The sequence below is a fragment of the Eucyclogobius newberryi genome, unplaced genomic scaffold, assembly GCF_026437365.1.
Source record: "Eucyclogobius newberryi isolate DKJ021-1_F unplaced genomic scaffold, fEucNew1.0.hap1 SCAF_7, whole genome shotgun sequence".
NCBI classification, from domain to species: domain Eukaryota; kingdom Metazoa; phylum Chordata; class Actinopteri; order Gobiiformes; family Gobiidae; genus Eucyclogobius; species Eucyclogobius newberryi.
The window spans coordinates 13,177,030-13,197,332 of NW_027316389.1; the positions used below are offsets into that span (position 1 = coordinate 13,177,030).

General features: G+C 41.3%; 2 protein-coding genes across 2 annotated transcripts; both read left to right on the forward strand.

Moving 5' to 3' along the window:
• Window positions 1-338: 338 nt before the first annotated feature.
• Window positions 339-1,926, forward strand: gdpgp1 (GDP-D-glucose phosphorylase 1). The gene is made up of 2 exons (XM_072435860.1): window positions 339-485; window positions 782-1,926. The coding sequence occupies exon 2, from the start codon at window positions 790-792 to the stop codon at window positions 1,837-1,839; it is 1,050 nt and encodes a 349-aa protein (XP_072291961.1). The 5' UTR covers window positions 339-485; window positions 782-789; the 3' UTR covers window positions 1,840-1,926.
• A 2,119-nt stretch (window positions 1,927-4,045) lies between these two features.
• rhcgb (Rh family, C glycoprotein b) lies at window positions 4,046-14,245 on the forward strand. The gene is made up of 11 exons (XM_072435227.1): window positions 4,046-4,353; window positions 6,294-6,486; window positions 7,073-7,223; window positions 8,169-8,316; window positions 8,394-8,560; window positions 12,315-12,452; window positions 12,534-12,670; window positions 12,964-13,088; window positions 13,161-13,234; window positions 13,586-13,653; window positions 14,105-14,245. The coding sequence occupies exons 1-11, from the start codon at window positions 4,131-4,133 to the stop codon at window positions 14,136-14,138; spliced, it is 1,458 nt and encodes a 485-aa protein (XP_072291328.1). The 5' UTR covers window positions 4,046-4,130; the 3' UTR covers window positions 14,139-14,245.
• The last annotated feature ends 6,058 nt before the right edge of the window (window positions 14,246-20,303 follow it).

Sequence of the window (20,303 nt, forward strand, 5' to 3'; positions counted from 1 at the left end):
TTCTAGATACATCGGACAGCTGCTCATTTGCAATAATAGTCCAGAGTTACAGTCTGATTAAACACAAAAGGATGTGTGAATAGTGAGGACTTTTACTAGGTCATTCAGGCCTATAGAACATCATTCATAGGCTATGGTAAATAACCCAATTTTTCACATGTTACATATATTTTATAGGATTGTTTGTCTTGTGTGTATTTTTTTTTTAACTCATCATACCTTGATTAAGAATGTAACTTTAATAATAATTTACAACTTTTACAACGACACGTTTTCTTGTACGCTGGATCTGGCCTTTTATTCTGAAAAACCTCAACCGGAAACACAATAAGGAATGACCCACGAGAGCATGTGTAGATCGAGTTTAGCTCATGGATTTACAACCTAAACTAGTTTAAGTAAATAGTTGTTGTTCTATTTCAACAGCATTGTGTTTATCTGAAGACTGTGAGTCGTTTCTTGGCTAATGTTCAGTTTGTGAAAAGGTGAGCATTTATTTTGCTTAGTCAATGGTTGAAATGTGACACTGAGCTAGACATCAACAAGAGTAAGATGAAAGTGGAACTACTTAGTCATACATTTATGAACTGCAATTGGCTGTATTCTTTAACTATTTTAATGTGTTGGGTCGAGTATAAATACAATATGGTGTTTGCTAAACTGACCCATGTTGGCAATGGCATAAACAAAGCCTCCATTGTGAATAATTCTGCTTGTTTCCCTGTCTTTTCAATTGAGCTTGTTGTCAAAATAAACCTTGATTGTGCTTGGTCTCCAACAGGTCCAGCCATGGTGCTTCAGTTCGTGTACAGCCATGAAGACTTCCTCACCCACGTGCACCGACCCGGGGACACAACTGCACAGAAACCTGCCCCATTTGACACTGTCCTTCGAGACGGTTGGACAGACATAATGGACAGGGGTCTGTTTCGCTATCCACTGAACGACCTGCAAACACGCGTTCTTCCTGGCAGCCATGGCTATGTGGCTCAGCTCAATATACAAAGAGGTGTAGAGCGACGCAAACCTCAAGAGATTCTGAGCATTCGACAAGAGTTCAATGACAAACAGTTCAATTTCAACAAAATCAACCCTGAGGAAATTATATGCGAGATGACAAAGTCTGCAGAGCCCGGCAAAATGTTAGTGCTCGTGAATATCAGCCCTCTAGAGTTTGGCCACTGTCTCTTTGTTCCTGATCCGTTACAACGTAGTCCCCAAGTTCTGACAAAGTTCGCCGTTAAGGTTGGTATAGAAAGTGTTTTCCTGAGTTCTGATCCTGGATTCCGTGTTGGCTTTAACAGTCTTGGAGCGTTTGCATCCGTCAATCACCTTCACCTGCACGGATATTACCTCAACCACGAACTAGCCCTGGAATCCGCCGCAATAGAGCCGTTACGTCCTGAGAATGGCTTTTATCGCTTAAGGAACCTCCACGCCGCCTTTGTCTTCTACACGGAAGCGACGTCTGTAGAACACGTGTCGGAAAACATACGCAGAGTGACAGACTTTCTTGTAACGCGTAACATTGCCCATAATTTGTTTCTCACGAGAGGATGTGCGGCTTGTGATGGCAAACCCAGTGGAACAGAAAGCAGTTCGAGGGGAGGTGTTCGCATTTTTGTGTGGCCCAGAAAATCCTGCTTCGGTGCAAAGGAGGAGTCGGCGTTTAATGTTGCCCTTTGTGAGCTGGCCGGACATTTGCCGTTTAAAAACAGGACAGACTTTGACGGGGCAACAGAAGAAAGCGTCACAGAAGTTATCAGCAAGTATCTTCTCCCTGAGGATGAGTTTGTCAGTTTGCAGCAGCAGCTTGTAGAGCATTTGAGCAAGTCATAAAGTAATCTACATGTTTCAGGCTGCTTATTGTACGTGACTATACTATTGACTAGGCCTTATTGTGTTACAGTTGCCTTAATACGATGATCTTGTATCTATGACCTTCACATTTGAATGCCTAGATTGTCCCATAAAGTACAAATGTAAATAAAGTCTCGTTCAAGTAATTTGTTTCCGCAGCTTTTTTAAACAAATATTAGTAATGCTTTCTCAAGCATTACTAATACTGGACAGGGAATGGGGGTTAAACGTTGACTTTAAAATAGCTCTCGACAAAGCGAATGTGTTAAAACTGAAGGTTCTGAGAGTGGAGAGACAAGCGGCAAAGGCAAGAAGTGTTTATTACTCTATAATGAATGACTAATCACCATAATTGTTTAATGAGGAGTTTGGACACAGAAGCTCAATAATTATTTATTCAAAAATTATATGTGTAGCAAAATGTATATCAATATACACAATTTGTACATTTATATCTGTGCAAATATTATTTGCACAGATATATAAATAAATATAAAATATTTACAATACAGTAACAATAGCTGTGAAGCAACATAAGCTGCACCATTTTTTTCAATTATATTTTACGGTACAAACGATACATTTTGAGCCCTAAATTTTTTTTTATATCAGAACCATTATTGTTCATCTCATCTATTGAGCAATGAGTCAACATAGTGATTATTGTGACAGGCCATAAGCCGGATCCAAATGGAACTATGACCAAGCCACACAATGTCTAGAAACAACACACGGCTGAAAGGCACATTATCTGGTAGACTGACGTCACCACGGCTGCAATAACCTGGGCAAGGCATGTGAGTATGAATATCTGTTCAGTCTTTTTAATGATGCCCTCCAGTGGAAGTCATTGTACCAGTACAAAATGCTTTTATGTTCACCTGCTGCACTCACAAACAGACCAGTATTGACTTAACAACGCTTTGATGTAGATCACTAATGCCTTAGTGTAACTTCCTAGAAATATAACAATCATTTTCATTCCCATTAAAAATAAACTACATGCATAAAAAAGACATAAACCACATCTAAACTAATTTAACAATAAAACCTCAAGTTGGAATGAGTTATGAAAACATTAACAATGGCATACATTTTGAATACATGCAATACCGGTATATATTTATATGTTTCATGTCATTCTGTGAAACATTCAGCCATAGTAATAACATTACCAGCAGAGACAAGCACCTCCACCAGAAAGCTTACAGAGTGTTGAGAGAGGTTACCAACATTTAGACTTTGAAGATGACATAAAGAAAGTCACTGAACACACTTCTGAGTACTATTGAGAGGCTCCTTGTATTATTCATCTGTTTTCAGAACAATTCAAAGGTTTAATTTAAGCTTTGTCCAGAGGTGAAAGAGCAACTTGTTACAAAAGGTAGTTGTTATGACATGAAACACGATTATATCCTGAGCCATTATGGTATACATTAAAGGTATACTTTTTATTGGATTTTTGTTATTCGTAAACACATTTTATTTGTTCAATTACCAATATTTCCCTGTCTACTACTATGAGGGCTGTTGATATTAGTACGACAAATACTATTGTTTGATGGTTACGTGAGTACACGCTTATGCCAAGGACCACAACATATGTGAAATAAATGTAAAAAGAAAATAGAATAATAATATGTATGTTTTGAATCCTTTAGATAGTATAAGTTGATAAAAAAACAAGTTACTTTCCACCCCAGCATTTCCTCATTCTAGCTCATTCAGGAGCTGTTTGTATTCATCCAGGACATCTGTTTACATTTCCTTTACTGCTTCAGGCAAAATGTGAGAAGCTCAGTGAATGACCCCACAGATGTCACTGTGATACTCTGAACATTGACTGTCAATCTCCTCTGTCAATAATGTTTAATAAAATAGAAAGTCATTGTAACACATCTTAACTAGTGCCAAAGGGTCTGTTCTTAGATTTACAATACAATGAAATGGTGAAGATAATGAGTTGGTCTGTGATGTTTGTGGTCAGAGTGGATGTAACTGTGTGTGTTTGTATATTTAAACTATATATTGAGTTGCTATTTACACAGAACTTGACTAAACACAACTTTCTTATCCTTGGAGTCCTTGAGAGAGGTGCTTCACATTAAGTAACTGTCACTGGAGGTGTGTCTTTGAGGTGCGTCATGATGGTAAAGCAACCTTCCCTTCCAGCTTATCCTCAGTTGTTTGCAGAATGAACAGGTCCGTTTGAGACTTAAGCTGCGTCTTTCTTCTCAAATAGTTTAGAAATTTAGAAAATAATCTAAAAAATGGGGTGCGTTCAGAGCTTTAGGGAACTGTGCGACCGCCAGAAAAATACAAACGTGCGAATTAGTCTTCCAGCTGTTTGCTTTGTGTGGCAAATAGCGATGATTGTTCTTTTTGGTGTTTTTATCCGGTACAATGAGGAGTCGGATACACACTGGGTCGAGCACAAGAAAACCGAAAAGATTTCGAGTGACATCGAGAATGATTTCTACTTCAGATATCCAAGTAAGTTTGACCGTTTTTACGCTGTACGGCATAACTAAGGGATGTGAATTCATAATAATGCAGTCGTTTAGTCCTAAAGTGATCTGTTCTTTTCTTCTGAATCTACCTCTGTATCTACCTGCGTTGTATCAATGAAATTTCCCCATGTGGCACAATAAAGGATTATCTTATCTTATCTTATCTTAAAGGTGACTATTTTCATACCGACATTGGAATAACTTTTGTTTTCTGTAAAATACTCCATACTGCACATTTAGAATCTATGTGAACGAATACACTTGTCAAATCTTGACTTTATTCTTTCAAACATTTGACACACAACAACATTTTTTATTACATTGTCTTCATCCAAATCCCCTGAAAACTGTACTTGTTTTTTATTTTGTATTTTAAGTAAGATAATCTACACATTTAGAATCTATGTGAACGAATACATTTGTCAAATCTTGACTTTATTCTTTCAAACATTTGACACACAACAACATTTTTTATTACATTGTCTTCATCCAAATCCCTTGAAAACTGTCCTTGTTTTTTAATTTTTATTTTAAGTAAGATAATCTACACATTTAGAATCTACGTGAATTACAGTAATACATTGGTCAGATGCTTCCATTTTTCTCCATTGTCTTCATCCCCAAAATCCTGTGTTTACAATGAACTAATTACATAGCGAGTTGCTGACAATGATCTGAAGATGCATCCATTTTTCCCAGGGGATCTTTCAGCCATCGCGTCCTCTAACTCTAGCTACAATGAACAAAAACTACTCAAACATGTTTATCATAACCTTTTCAGTTCCACGAAGAAAACTCGTTCGCACTATGTGGCATGGGTGGGGTTCAGTAGAGCAGCAGCACATCTCGCGGTGTCAGTGTCCTCGTTATCATGAAGGTGTTGGATGTCCAGTGATAAATGTTGTTCATGACATGGTTTGTTGTCCGCTGTGTTGAGCAGTGTGTATGAGAGTGTGTGAGCTCGTGCTTGAGTTACTGGCTCTTTTATCGTTCAGCACAATGGTTAGGAATGTCTGTGTCTATTGTCCCGACATATGGTGAGACTAGCCAACAGTGGCAGGACAGTGTGTTTGATAAGTGCACACAGTAGAGATGTGAAAGAGCTTCAATACATGTCAACTTAATATTGTTTGTAATGCTGTCAATACAGCTACAGGTAGACTCTAAAAAGAAGAGACTTAATTTGAATTCTTTCAGGGGACACATATTTCTGGAGCGTAAACGTATATTCAAAATAATATTTCAATTTTTTGTTGAAATTGCATATATTCTCAACATAGAAACGGACAAATTTAACAGAAATTGGACTTTTATGGCTTATTTTTTTCTTCCTTAATTGGCATTTTCAATACTACAAATAAGTTAGTAGAAAAAGCTTCAGTTGTAGTCATCTGGACTCAACTGAAGCTTTTTCTACTATGGAACACGCCTGGACGAATGAGGGATTACACCGACATACAAATAAGTTAGTTTTTTTTTCCTTTGTCCTGTCTTGTTTGATTTGTTTGATTTTATTTTATTTATTTTATTTATTTTATTTATTTTATTTATTTTATTTATTTTATTTATTTTATTTATTTTATTTATTTTATTTATTTTATTTATTTTATTTATTTTATTTATTTTATTTATTTTATTTATTTTGTGAAAACATATAGAAACATGCATGTATATGGAAACTATATTCCAGTACACTCTATACTAATTGTATCTTTGAGCTCTAAACTTGATGCCAGCCTTTGTCATCTAAGCATATCAATGACACCAGCCATGCAAACGATAAATGTGGGTAGCAATAAATACATGCAGCCTTTGAGAGCCACTCTGCCCTCATTCTCCTCTCCCTTTTGGCAAACGACGCGTAAAGTTTCCCCATTACAGTGTAACATTTAATCAGATGACTTCCTGTGTTTTCTCCTCTAGGTTTCCAGGACGTCCATGTGATGATCTTTGTTGGTTTTGGTTTCTTGATGACGTTTCTGAAGCGCTACAGTTTCGGAGCAGTGGGGTTTAACTTCCTCATCGCAGCGTTCGGGCTCCAGTGGGCCCTTCTGATGCAGGGCTGGTTCCACTCCTTGGACTACACCGATGGCAAGATCAAAATTGGAATAGAAAGGTGGGTGTTTCTTTTGGTTTTGTGAACACATATGATATAAATTGAATTACTGTATTTTCCGGACTATAAGTCGGACCTTATATGTGATATTGTTTGTTATTTTCACACTTGCAACCGCATTTCATACTCCAGTGCAACTTATATATGTTTTTTTCTTTTCTATTATGCAGTTTTTGGCTGGTGCGACTTATACTCCGGTGCAACTTATAGTCCGGAAAGTACGGTATTTAGATGCACTGTGTTATATAACATTTCATTCATGCATTACCGAGACTCACTGCTGGCTCCTATTGTTTTCTTACTTGGGAAAAAGTCGTTTCCCCCTGCATATTTTCCACAGTCACACAGAGGTGGAGAAACCAGTCTTGCGCCTACTGTTCTGTTATTGGCGGTACAGAATGTTAGGAGACCGTGTGTAGGGTAAACAAAAGTCAACCCTCTGTGAAATGGAACCGTTGAAGCGTTGCCAAGTCAGTGTTTTACAAGAGAATATACAATGAAACGCATGCAGTTATTTATGTAAGAGGAGCGAGAGAAAAGCACTGTGCGTTTTCCACGTCCTAACTTCAGCGTCTCCTTTTTGCAGTCTGATCAACGCAGACTTTTGTGTGGCTGGATGTTTGATAGCCTACGGAGCCGTGCTGGGGAAGGTCAGTCCAGTCCAGCTCTTGGTGCTCACTTTGTTTGGAATCACTCTGTTTGCTGTTGAAGAGTACATCATCCTCAATCTTATACATGTAAGTCACACTCTGGTCATGGAGCTGCACGGTTTACACGCACAAAGCATTTTTTGTTCCTGTGCAGTGTTATTTTTTAAAAGATCTGTGAGAAACAACTGATATTTTTGCTGTTTTCGTTCCCTTGTTATTGGGTGTTGTTGATGTTCAAGTAGAGATGGGCAATATTATGATAAAAACAAATTGGCAGGTGTCAGTTAGACCAACCACTAGGCCGGCAATATATAATGTTTATTGTCCCATGTGTGGACAATAAAGGCATATCTTATCTTATCTTATCTTATCTTATATCAACATTTAGATAAAACTGTGCCTGTTGTTTTGAAGATGTGCTAAATTTGAATGTTGAGTGTAATATGGGAGTTTTTGTTTATAGGAGATCTTCTACTGAAAGTGTTTTTCAAACTTCCTACAAGTGATCTGTTCTTTTCTTCTGTATCTACCTCTGTATCTCCCTGCGTTGCATCAATGAAATTTCCCCATGTGGGACAATAAAGGAATATCTTATCTTATCTTATCTTAATATTGTTATGGTAAAAAATGCCACAAAAAGAGCTGATTAAAAATAGAAAAGGTGACGTAAACTGTCAAATAAGGGTATAAAAGAGATGTTTCTGCACTTTTCTGATGCATTTTACAGACATTTTACATTTGTCTGATAATTACACCTCAACAAATACATATAAGACATGTTTTTATACATTTCTGTTGGTTGACATATAATAGCGTCTGAATATTGCTATATAAATTATTGAGATATACATTTTTGGTCAATATGGCTCACTCCTACAAACAACATGAATCATGATCAAATCTGAATCATGGTATTTTAGGCATATCACCCGCCTGTACCTGTTTATTTTTTATTTTACTAACATTATTATTATCAAGAACATTAACTATTTTAACAGACAACAAAATGACAGTACGTCTTCTTCAATTTAGGCCAGAGATGCCGGCGGCTCCATGGTCATCCACACTTTTGGAGCTTATTATGGACTCGCCATCTCGTGGATGCTCTATCGACCGAACTTGGACCAGAGCAGTCGTCTGCAGGGCTCCGTCTACCACTCCGATGTTTTTGCCATGATTGGTAAGTTCTATTCCCACACACACGATTGTGAATTTAAGTTGTACATTTCCAAAACTCATTTAAACGTTGTATTTCAGGCACACTTTTCTTGTGGATGTTCTGGCCAAGCTTCAACTCTGCCATCACTGACCACGGAGACGGCCAGCACAGAGCAGCCATAAACACCTATTTAGCTTTAGCCTCTACAGTGCTCACAACTGTGGCTATCTCCAGTGTCTTCCAGAAGCATGGGAAATTAGACATGGTAACAACAATGTGCAATTACTGTCATACTCACAAGCAATTAAGGCCATTATTATGTGCATATAACTGATGTAAATAAGAGTGTTTACTTACTATTAGTATTAGTATTATGCTAGCTATTTTACTTTAATTTACTTTAATTTACTTTTATTTACATTATTTTATTTATTTTATTTATTTTATTTATTTTATTTATTTTATTTATTTTATTTATTTTATTTATTTTATTTATTTTATTTATTTTACTTATTTTATTTATCTATTTTCCATCCATCCATCCATCCATCTTCTGCCGCTTTATCCGGGGCCGGGTCGCGGGGTCAGCAGTCTGAGCAGGGACTCCCAGACTTCCTTCTCCCCAGACACTTCCTCTAACTCCTCCGGGGGGATCCCGAGGCGTTCCCAGGCCAGCCGAGAGACATAGTCTCTCCAGCGTGTCCTGGGTCTTCCCCGGGGCCTCTTCCCGGTGGGACATGCCTGAAACACCTCCCGAGGGAGGCGCCCAGGAGGCATCCGGAACAGATGCCCGAGCCACCTCAGCTGGCTCCTCTCGACGTGGAGGAGCAGCGGCTCTACTCCGAGCTCCCCCCGTGTGGCCGAGCTCCTCACCTTATCTCTAAGGGAGCGCCCAGCCCCACGGCGGAGGAAACTCATTTCGACCGCTTGTATCCGCGATCTTGTTCTTTCGGTCACTACCCAAAGCTCATGACCATAGGTGAGGGTAGGAACGTAGACCGACCGGTAAATTGAGAGCTTTGCCTTTCGGCTCAGCTCCCTCTTTACCACAACAGTCCGATGCAGCGACTGCATCACTGCAGCCGCTGCACCGATCCGCCTGTCGATCTCACGCTCCATCCTTCCCTCACTCGTGAACAAGACCCCGAGATACTTGAACTCCTCCACTTGGGGCAAGGACACCCCACCCACCTGGAGAGGGCAAGCCACCTTTTTCCGGTCGAGAACCATGGCCTCGGATTTGGAGGTGCTGATTCTCATCCCAGCCGCTTCACACTCGGCTGCAAACCGTCCCAGTGCATGTTGCAGGTCCGGGTTTGATGGAGCCATCAGGACAACATCGTCTGCAAACAGCAGAGATGAGATCCTGTGGTCCCCAAACCGGACACCCTCCGACCCCTGACTGCGCCTAGAAATTCTGTCCATAAAAATTATGAACAGAACCGGTGACAAAGGGCAGCCCTGGCGGAGTCCAACATGCACTGGGAACAGGTCTGACTTACTGCCGGCAATGCGAACACAGCTCCTGCTCCGGTCATACAGGGACCAGACAGCCCTGAGCAAAGGGCCCCGGACCCCGTACTCCCGGAGCACCCCCCAAAGGACACCCCGAGGGACACGGTCGAAAGCCTTCTCCAGATCCACAAAGCACATGTGGACTGGTTGGGCAAACTCCCATGAGCCCTCGAGCACCCGATGGAGGGTATAGAGCTGGTCCAGTGTTCCACGACCGGGACGAAAACCACTCTGCTCCTCCTGAATCCGAGGTTCGACTATCGGTCGGATTCTCCTCTCCAGTACCTTGGAATAGACCTTACCCGGGAGGCTGAGGAGTGTGATCCCTCTGTAGTTGGAACACACCCTCCGGTCCCCCTTCTTGAACAGAGGGACCACCACCCCGGTCTGCCAGTCCAGAGGCACGGTCCCCGAACGCCACGCAATGCTGCAGAGACGTGTCAACCAAGACAGTCCTACAACATCCAGATACTTTAGGTACTCAGGGCGGATCTCATCCACCCCCGGAGCCCTGCCACCGAGGAGTTTGTGAACAACCTCAGTGACTTCAGCTTGGGTGATGGATGAGCCAGCCTCCGAGTCCCCGGTCTCTACTTCCTCTTCGGAAGACGTGACTGAGGGATTAAGGAGATCCTCAAAGTATTCCTTCCACCGTCTGACGACATCCCCAGTTGAGGTCAGCAGGCCTCCACCCGCACCGTAAACGGTGTTGGTGAGACACTGCTTCCCCCTCCTGAGGCGCCGGACGGTTTGCCAGAATTTCTTTGGTGCCGACCGATAGTCCTCCTCCATGGCCTCCCCGAACTCCTCCCAGGCCCGGGTTTTTGCCTCTGCAACAGCACGAGCCGCGGCTCGCCTGGCCTGCCGATACCCATCGATGACCTCCGGAGACCTACAAGCCAGAGTGGCCTGATAGGCCTCCTTCTTCAGTCTGACGGCATCCCTTACTTCCGGTGTCCACCACCGGGTTCGGGGGTTGCCGCCACGACAGGCACCGGAGACCTTGCGACCACAACTCCGAGCAGCCGCATCAACAATGGAGGTGGAGAACATGGTCCACTCGGACTCAATGTCCCCAACCTCCCCCGGGACATGGGAGAAGCTCTCCCGGAGGTGCGAGTTGAATACCCTACTGACAGAGGGCTCCACTAGACGTTCCCAACAGACCCTCACAATGCGCTTGGGTCTGCCAAGTCTGTCCGGCTTCCTCCTCCGCCAGCGGATCCAATGCCGTTCTTCCCGATCACCCCTCTCCAGGTGTCACTGTCATTGCCCACGTGGGCGTTGAAGTCCCCCAGTAGAACAACGGAGTCCCCGGTCGGTGCACTGTCCAGTACCCCTCCCAAGGACTCCAAGAAGGCCGGGTACTCTGCACTGCTGTTCGGCCCGTAGGCCGCCACAACAGTGAGAGACCTGTCCCCCACCCGAAGGCGGAGGGACGCGACCCTCTCGTTCACCGGGGTAAACTCCAACACGTGGCGGCTGAGCTGAGGGGCTATCAGCAAGCCCAAACCAGCCCGCCGCCTCTCCCCGCGGGCAACACCAGAGAAGTGGAGCGTCCAGCCCCTCTCGAGGAGATGGGTTCCAGAGCCCAAACTGTGCGTGGAGGTGAGGCTGACTATATCTAGTCGGTATCGCTCAACCTCCCGCACAAGCTCAGGCTCTTTCCCCCCCAGCGAGGTGACATTCCATGTCCCCAGAGTTAGTCTCTGTGTCTGGAGATCTGGTCGCCGAGGCCCCTGCCGTCGACTGCCGCCCAGATCTCTCTGCACCGGCCCCTTATGGATCCTCCTGCGGGTGGTGGGCCCACGGGAGGGCGGCCCCACGTCGCTCTTTCGGGCTGTGCCCGGCCGGGCCCCGTGGGGTAAGACCCGGCCACCAGGCGCTCGCCATGGAGCACCCATCCCAGGCCTGGCTCCAGGATGGGGCCCCGGTGACGCCGATCCGGGCGACGTAAACGGCCTTGTTCGTGTCGTCGTCATAAGAGGCTTCTGAACCGATCTTTGTCTGACCCGTCACCTAGGACCTGTTTGCCTTGGGAGACCCTACCAGGGGCATGAAGCCCCCGACAACATAGCTCCCGGGATCATTCGGGCACTCAAACCCCTCCACCACGTTAAGGTGTCGGTTCAAGGAGAGGATTTATTTATTTTATTCATTTTATTCATTTTATTCATTTTATTCATTTTATTCATTTTATTCATTTTATTCATTTTATTTATTTTATTTATTTTATCTATTTTATTTTATTTTATTATTTTCCTCCATTCCCTATTAAGATATGAGAGGAGTTTTGTTAATAAGAGTTCATCTATTAAGAGTGTTTTTATTTTCAAACTTCCTATAAGTTATCTGTATCTACTGCGTTGCAACACTGAAATTTCCCCATGTGTGGACAATAAAGAATTATCTTATCTTATCTTATCTTAACAAGGAAACTAAATAAACAAAAATGACAAAACTGAATCTCGCCTCCAGGTCAATCGAGAGTTCTTGTTTTTCAGGTTCACATCCAGAACTCTACGCTGGCTGGGGGCGTGGCGGTTGGGACGGCGGCTGAGTTCATGCTGATGCCCTATGGCTCCTTGATCGTGGGTTTCTGCTGTGGAATCATCTCTACTCTGGGTTACATCTACCTCACTGTAAGGCCTCTACCGCACATCCATGCCGCGCCTTTCTGCCCTCAGCCATATCCTTATTCTTGTATATCCGTCTTTATTCAGCCGTTCATGGAGAAGTATCTGAAAATCCAAGACACATGCGGGGTCCATAACCTCCATGCCATGCCGGGAGTCATCGGTGGGATTGTGGGAGCCATTACAGCTGCGGCGGCATCTGAATCCGTCTATGGTCGTGAAGGGTGAGGGTGACATTTGAATTTACCACTATAGAAATGTATTTTCTTGAAGTTAGAGAATCCTGGGTTTGTTGTTGGTTTGTAAATGAAATAATATCAGTTGTACAGCTCAAAACTAAAGAGCTATTCAATACAAAGCTAAAAGCAAACTAAAAGTAATAATAAAATGTATTCATAAGCATTTTTTTTACCATCTAAGGACACATTACAAAACATAAACACAATAAAAAACAACTTTAACATCTGAGTTTTAAGCAAATGCAGCCTGATTTCTAAGCTTCCCTTCTCTGTCTCAGACTGATCAACACTTTTGACTTCGAGGGCGACTTCAAAGACATGGTGCCCACTAAACAGGGAGGGCATCAGGCTGCAGGACTCTGTGTGGCGCTGTGCTTTGGGATCGGAGGAGGGATCCTTGTTGGTGAGGAACTTTTGGGCGTCAAAACTTAGCTAAACAGTTCCAGAATAACAGTGGTGTCGATCTGTTTCTCAGGGTGTATTCTTCGCTTACCCATCTGGGGCGATCCCGCTGATGACAACTGCTTTGAGGACGAGGTTTACTGGGAGGTAGGAGGGCTCTGTTGTTGTGTTATAAATATGTTTTTTTTTATGTGAACTTCAAACCTTTATTTTTATTTTATTTTTAGGTTTTTTACTATTTTATTTTTCATCAGAACATAAAGCATACACAAACTCAACAGCAATTATTACACCAGAAGAGGGGGTAAAAATAAATAAAAAAAAAGCAAAACAAATGATATGGGAAATAAAAATAAAATTGAATAAATAATAATAATAATAATAATAAATTAAAAAACTCAAGTGCGTGCTAGTCTTGGTGAGGCTCAAACCTTTCTTACTCTACAATATCTTAATTTCTGATCAGATGTTGTTGTTTTCCTTTCTGTGTTTTTGCAGGTGCCGGATGAAGAAGAAAGCATTCCACCAATCTTGCAGTACAACAACCACATGCGGAACAAGGATGTGTAAGTGTACTTTAAGCTCGTTTGATGACCTCAACCTTTGTATAAGAGTGTTGTGCCTCATCGTGTCCTCACGGTGGCAGCAGATCCTAAATTGTTCAGGCTCCAGATGTCATTGTTCCTTGAGCTCTTGAAAGAGAAGAGAAAAACAATGAAGTCAGAAGATAGAGCAGAAATTACACCCAGCATTTGGCAAAGCGGAGCATGTTTGTCTATCGGGGTTTTGGCTAAACATTGTTCAGCGTGACTTTAAACATAAACAATGTTTTTGGATGTCTGTTGACCTAAAAACAAGACAACGTGAACATTATTGGTCGTAACACAGTGTCATATAAAGCTGTGGACATAAGCCACTACGCATGAACCCAGTAATGCTTTTGTAATGCTTTGTGTACATGATCCTTTTCATTGTTTATTGACTTTTGTATTATCTGTCTGTTTGTTTGTTTTACAGCGTGGAGTCAAATTTTAGCATGGAGCAGAACTGACACAATTGATCTCTAAATGTTGGATAAGGAAATTTCAGTATTTATAAAAAATTCTGGATCATCTCAGGCTTTTTTGATTCATTCAAAAGAAAAGGTCGTACGGAGTTGCGTTGGCTCAGACTGTTAAAACCAATTTTGCCTCTATAAATGTGTATAATTAAAAAAAGTTATAATCGGGTTGGCACTTTATCATTTTGTTTTCTTTAATCTAACCCTGGCTTGTATGTAGAACGTATATTTTCACCTATTTTCCATATATTGCTTATTATTTTTATGAAATGTGAAAAAATTATTCATGATATGCCTGTTATAATGTTAAACTCTTTATTGTCTTCAATATATTATGATCAAATAGTATTTTCGGGAGCTGCAAGATTAGCCGTACTTAGGAAATAGGAAAAAGTGGTGAGCTAAATGTGCAATGTATTTATGAATGTCACTTGTTAAATTACATTATAAACTGATAAAACCACAATAAAAGCAATGTATAAGATAAGATAATGAAACTGTTTGTATTTCTGTCCTAACGATGTTGTCCTTTGAGACGAGGTCAGGCCAGGGGTAAAGGTCACACCCCTATTTTTCTCACAAGACAATGTGATCACTGACAACAAACAAGTCAGTAGTTCAACCTCAAACTAAAGTGCAAAATCACTGTGACATAATACTGGAAGTCACTTATACATTTGAATACATTTATTTTATTATTAATCCTAACCCTATTAACAATGGCCAACAATTGTATGAGATGTGCCAGATGAGAGAGAGAGGGCAGAAATTATTACTTTATATTTTAGTAAAACTTTCACTAAAATACATAAGTTATCAAAGTCATTGTGTGGCCAAAATAAAAATAAAAAGTTGTTTCTAATATGATGCTTTGTTAAGGCTTGCATTATAAATTGTTTAAATAAATGAGAATTGTTGAAGCAATAATGTTTTATTTGTTTTTCCCCGATTAGTGCAGTTTTATGATTGTATTATTTTCAATAGATTAATCTGATGACATGCAATTTATGAGTTGCATTTTTATTTTTTATTTTTTGAAAGTACGTTATGGCGGGAGTCCTCTCGCTTCCCACGCATTGGTCTCTTGGAGGAATACAGCTCCTCTCGCTTCCTTCGGCTCTGGAACAAAAGGTGGCTTAGCGCTGTTTTCTTTTGTCATCAGTAACGTGTTTGAGTAAAGGAGGTAATGGTGCCACAAGTGCTCCAATTAAACGAGATGCTGCCCTGCTGGGAAGAGAGTCTGCCCACGGGCCCCTGATACCCCCGTCCCCTCGGCCTTCCCGCTCTCCACTGTACTCATGTTTATGCATCAGACACTTCAAGAGCCAACGCTTGGCCCTTTTAAACCAAATCAAACACATCTTTAATAAGAACCGTTCCTCTCTTGACATCAGTGCACCAAAAATATGGATTTATATGGTCAGAGGAGGTAGTGAGTTGCATTCAATTGTGGGAAATTGCAGTGGAAATTGTGCACGTTTTATTTGTTTTAGAGCAATTGAAGGATCTTTTTACGATAAAGTACACTTTCATTATCCTTTAAGATTCTCCCCGTGTCTTTATGTTGTGAAATATTGCTGCAACTGAAATGTACATTGTTATTTATATTGGATTATAGTTTAGTTTTTGGAAACGCATTAATTTCCCCCCATTGATTTTGTTTTGTCTCACAATATTGAGCAGTGATTTAGTATTATTGTTATGTACATACACTCACTTGCAAAGTTTAGTACTTTTAGTCTTTTTTTCCTCTTTTTACTGTGTTTACTACAGTAGTGAAAATTACGTACAATTTTGCCACAGAGGACGAACTTTAGGAAATCCATGTCGAACAAGGGAGAGAGATGGGGACCCCAATGAGGCTGAGGGAGACGACAAAAAAAAGAACTCAAGGGGGCAACAGGGCATGAATGAGGGGCTGAGCAGGCACAAAATGAGGCCTCACTTCTCCACTGCTGTGACTGCCATTGCGGCTCAATCATGATCTGTGATTGACAGTTCCAGGAAAAGCCGAGGGTGGGAACGTGGGTGCAGCAGAATAGACGCGACACAATGCGGCGTTCCATACAGGGGCCCGTGGGTGATGCTCATTCATAAAACCATAAAGAGCATGCCACGAATAGCATGTTTTCTCTTCGTGCTGAGATGTTGTTTCGACTTACAGATCAGTTTGTAATCTTCAGAATATGGAAATGTACAAAATGGGAATTGTGCGAAGTGCGACGTGGGAGGTTAAGGCTGACTTTTTGGTCAATGGTGGTCAGTGGTGTGGTGCTTTGTGTCCGACTCCATTCCCCCAAGGTCCAAACTGAAAGAGAATAACTCATACCCGTGCATTCTCTGACAGGCTTTTTTCCCCCCTTCTTTTTATTGCTCCTTGTTCTGTCTTTAAACAGCACAATAAAACTTTCACTGAGGCGAGCCAAGTCTACAAAACAGTTCATCAACAACTGAGAGCCTTTCAGTCTAAACCTGTTCCCCGCAGATTTAGGGTTTCCAAAAGTTAATTTCAAGCAGCTGAACTATATATATAACCGTGTATTTTAGGATATAGGAATTTGAAGACTTGTATCGATAGAAAATATATGTAAAAAACAATGTACTGGAACTTAAATGTGCATTCTATAACCTTTCTGGTGGAGGGCCTGCCGCAGGTGATGCCGCCATGCCAAGTTTCTGGTCAGATCTGTGGAAAGTCGACCCCACTCACATAAGAATACATGTTTTATTTGAAGTTAAATACTGTTATATTCCAGATAAAGCAATAACATCTACATAGGGACAAGCGGGTTCATACATACAGGAGTGCACCTTTAAATAGGCATAAAATAGTGTATCCAAACTCACGTTGGCCCATTATATACCAGTAGTTTTTCCCTATAGGATAAAACTGAGATGGAAGACAGGTTAGGCCTATTCTCATGAAACAAAAACTGGCACAAAGTTTAACATCGTCTCTGTTAGCACAACTAAACAAAAGCAAAATCAGTTTTTCCTAAAAGCGTCAGAAATTCGTGTGAAGGGTGTGATCATTGTCAGTTGAAAGGACACGATATATTAAAGTTTCAACATTTGTGGATTTTTAATTTTGCATATTTCTTTCAAAAACAGTCAATCTCACATAGAGTATCGTAGGCCCAGCACCTGAGATCATGACGAATCTTAGAACGTGCCCGTCACATATCGTATTATAAACTCGCACCTTCCTTCATACGTAGATAACTCATGTTTTTTTATATCAACATCCCATATTACCCGTCCGTGTTCCCATCCCGGCCCTCCCCTCCGCAGGTATCCCACATCGTGCACCTCGCGCCTCCAACTGTCCGCAGAGGCCGGGCTTTAAGTGTCGCATTCGGACCACAGCGGCGAGGAACAGCAGATTAGCCATGATCCTATCCGTTCCCTGCTCGCCCCTTCATACGCTCTGTTACACCGGCATTTACCAAGAGGAGGGGACGCCATTCAGGGTCGTGATATGAATCCCAGACGCACGGACCTGAACAGAACTTACACCTCGTTCAGAGAAAAGACCCCTTTGGCACCCTCTAATTCTGGTTGCTATGGGGCCGCGGGGCTCAATGCTGCACTCCCGTTGTGAGGGGACAAAGCCTCTCAGTCAAACCAGGGATGGTTGCTAGGGGAGGCAGAATGTATGGGGAGGGACGGGGCCTGCTGTTGTCCCAGAAGAAATGTCTCTCTTAAGGCTGGGCGAGGTGTGCTGATTGACAGGTGGCTACACGCTCCAGTGCGGTTCGCCAGCCCGGGAGGTCCCATGGCCTTTTCAGCTAATGTGTGTGTGTTTGTATGTACGCGTATAAGTGTGTGTAAATGTCCGTGCCGGGTTGTGGTGGTTGGCAGGGAGAGCGGTCGGGGGTCCAAGGGCAGGATAAACTCTGGACCACGAGGAAGTATAAGTGGGATCGCAAACCGTAGACCCTTTAAAAGTTGTAAACGAAAGCATTCTCAATTTCAGAATAGAGGCAAAAGTGATTCAAGTAGAGAAACTGCAGGATTAACCTCAGAATATCATAAAATACTGAAAAATCAAGGTCGTTTTGGGAAATGAAAACCCCTCAGACACATGTGAGTGATGTCAGAGCCTGGTTTAAACACATTTATAATAGCGTTTCACATTGTTTGTTTATGTAACTGAGATTATGACGGACACTTAGCATTTTTGATGAAAGAAGACAAATACTAGAAATATCGACTTCAATCGAGCTCAAATACAGTTTTGAGTCTGGAAAATAGTATTGTTTTCCATCTTTTGTTGTAAAATAGCAAACTAACTGACATTACTACACTGGAAATTAAAAATGGTTGCTTATTGTTTATTATAAAGACGTAAGACCCTAGCATTTTTAACTCTGATGTCAGTAAACCATTGAAACTGTATTATGCTCATTATGACATGGTATTTTAAAGGGATGGCAGGCGGTCACTAATAATGACTTTACTGCAAGTGGGAAACTCAATTTTCAACACTAAGGAAAAGGCGTGACACTCGATGTCAATTTATTTATTTTTTGATGTATGACTAGTGTAGCTTTTTGTTCTCTGCTTCCGGTGCAATAAAGTCAATTCTGTGATCTAACGTAAGATTTTACTAACTTTGTAGACAAAACAAAAGGCCCAACATAAACAAGTGTCCCTTCTGCAGAAAAATAAATTACTGTTTTGTTGAATAGAGGTCCACCAAAACAATATATAATGTCATTTTTTTCACTGTAGCGTTTGAGCCCATTTACTTTAGGCCTTCTCTCCACAGACATTAATCTCACGCATAAAGATGAATAAGTATATAGATAATTTGCTTTATTTTGTATTAAAAGATCATTGACAACTTAATATGTATGACTACAAAAGCTGAGTGACATTACAAATGATTATTTTCATCAAAATATAGGCAATAAAACTGCTGGGAAATGTAATACATTTCATAAACATTGCTAAAAACGTGTCAAAGAAGTAATTCAATTTAGCTATTTCCATTAAAAAAATACAATATGTGCATAATGGATATTATCCCCACTGTAACACAAAAAAATAAAAAATATATATTTATATTTGTGTACGAACATTTATATCACAATTATTGCATTAATCAAGTAATCAAATACCTAAATGTAAATGTTTTCTTGACAGACATGGCTGTTTGATTCACTCAACTGCAGATTAGAATGAACATTTGCATATTTAAATATGTTATTTCAGACTCTGGGAACCTTCACCCAGACTGTTCCTAGACGCGACTGGCCCTCATTTAAACGACTGAGGGCCAGAGGTGCGTTTGAGGAACCCCGGGACAAGGCTCTGATCTGAGGGGTGCACTCACGTCACAGACGCCTCGTCTGGGACCGTCTGGCTTCTCCTCTCCCAGACGGGCCGCCCCACATCCCCCTTCTTCCCCTTGACCTTGACTCTGTGTCGCGACGACCCTCCACATAGTCTGGGGTCAGAGGCTAACACAGCAGTCACACATAAGACACGCTGTTGCACCCCTGCACACAATGGTAAATCAGCCCAAATCTGCAGCCTGTTGGAATGTGCCTTTACATTCCTGCAGAGAAGAAGGAGAGGATGTGGAAATATGTATGATTTTTACATGAATTATTACAAAATCTTCATGTTTATAGTTCTTGTGTAAGGGTCATTCTAGTGTTTACTTGTTGCCAGTGTTGAGAAGTGACTAAAGGCGTGTAAATATGTATTTAGCAAACTTTCTTTTAGTAACTATTCCAATTACTCTTTAATTTGGTGGTTATCAGAATACAAATACAGCAAGGTATTAGTGAGGGGGGGAAAAAGAAAAAATATGAAAACACTGTTGTGATGACCTTGTGATGATTGCATGTGCAAGATGTCCTTCATTGATAAATAAATGTGTAACAAACATAAGTGTTCAAAGTACTCTCATTGGACCATGTAAGGGAATACTTTGCAAAATACTTTTTTACTCAAGTTTTCAGCTATCTGTAAGTAAATAGATTTTTAAAGAATTCTTCCCATCATTGCTTGTCGCCCTGCCTGATTTCAATGGATTCCAGAGTGAAAATTAACGATTATGAATTCAAAACAAAATATAAATTTTAAATGGTCAAAGGTACTCAAAATGGCGTCTGTAAACAGGAAGCTGAAACCCACAAATTGGGA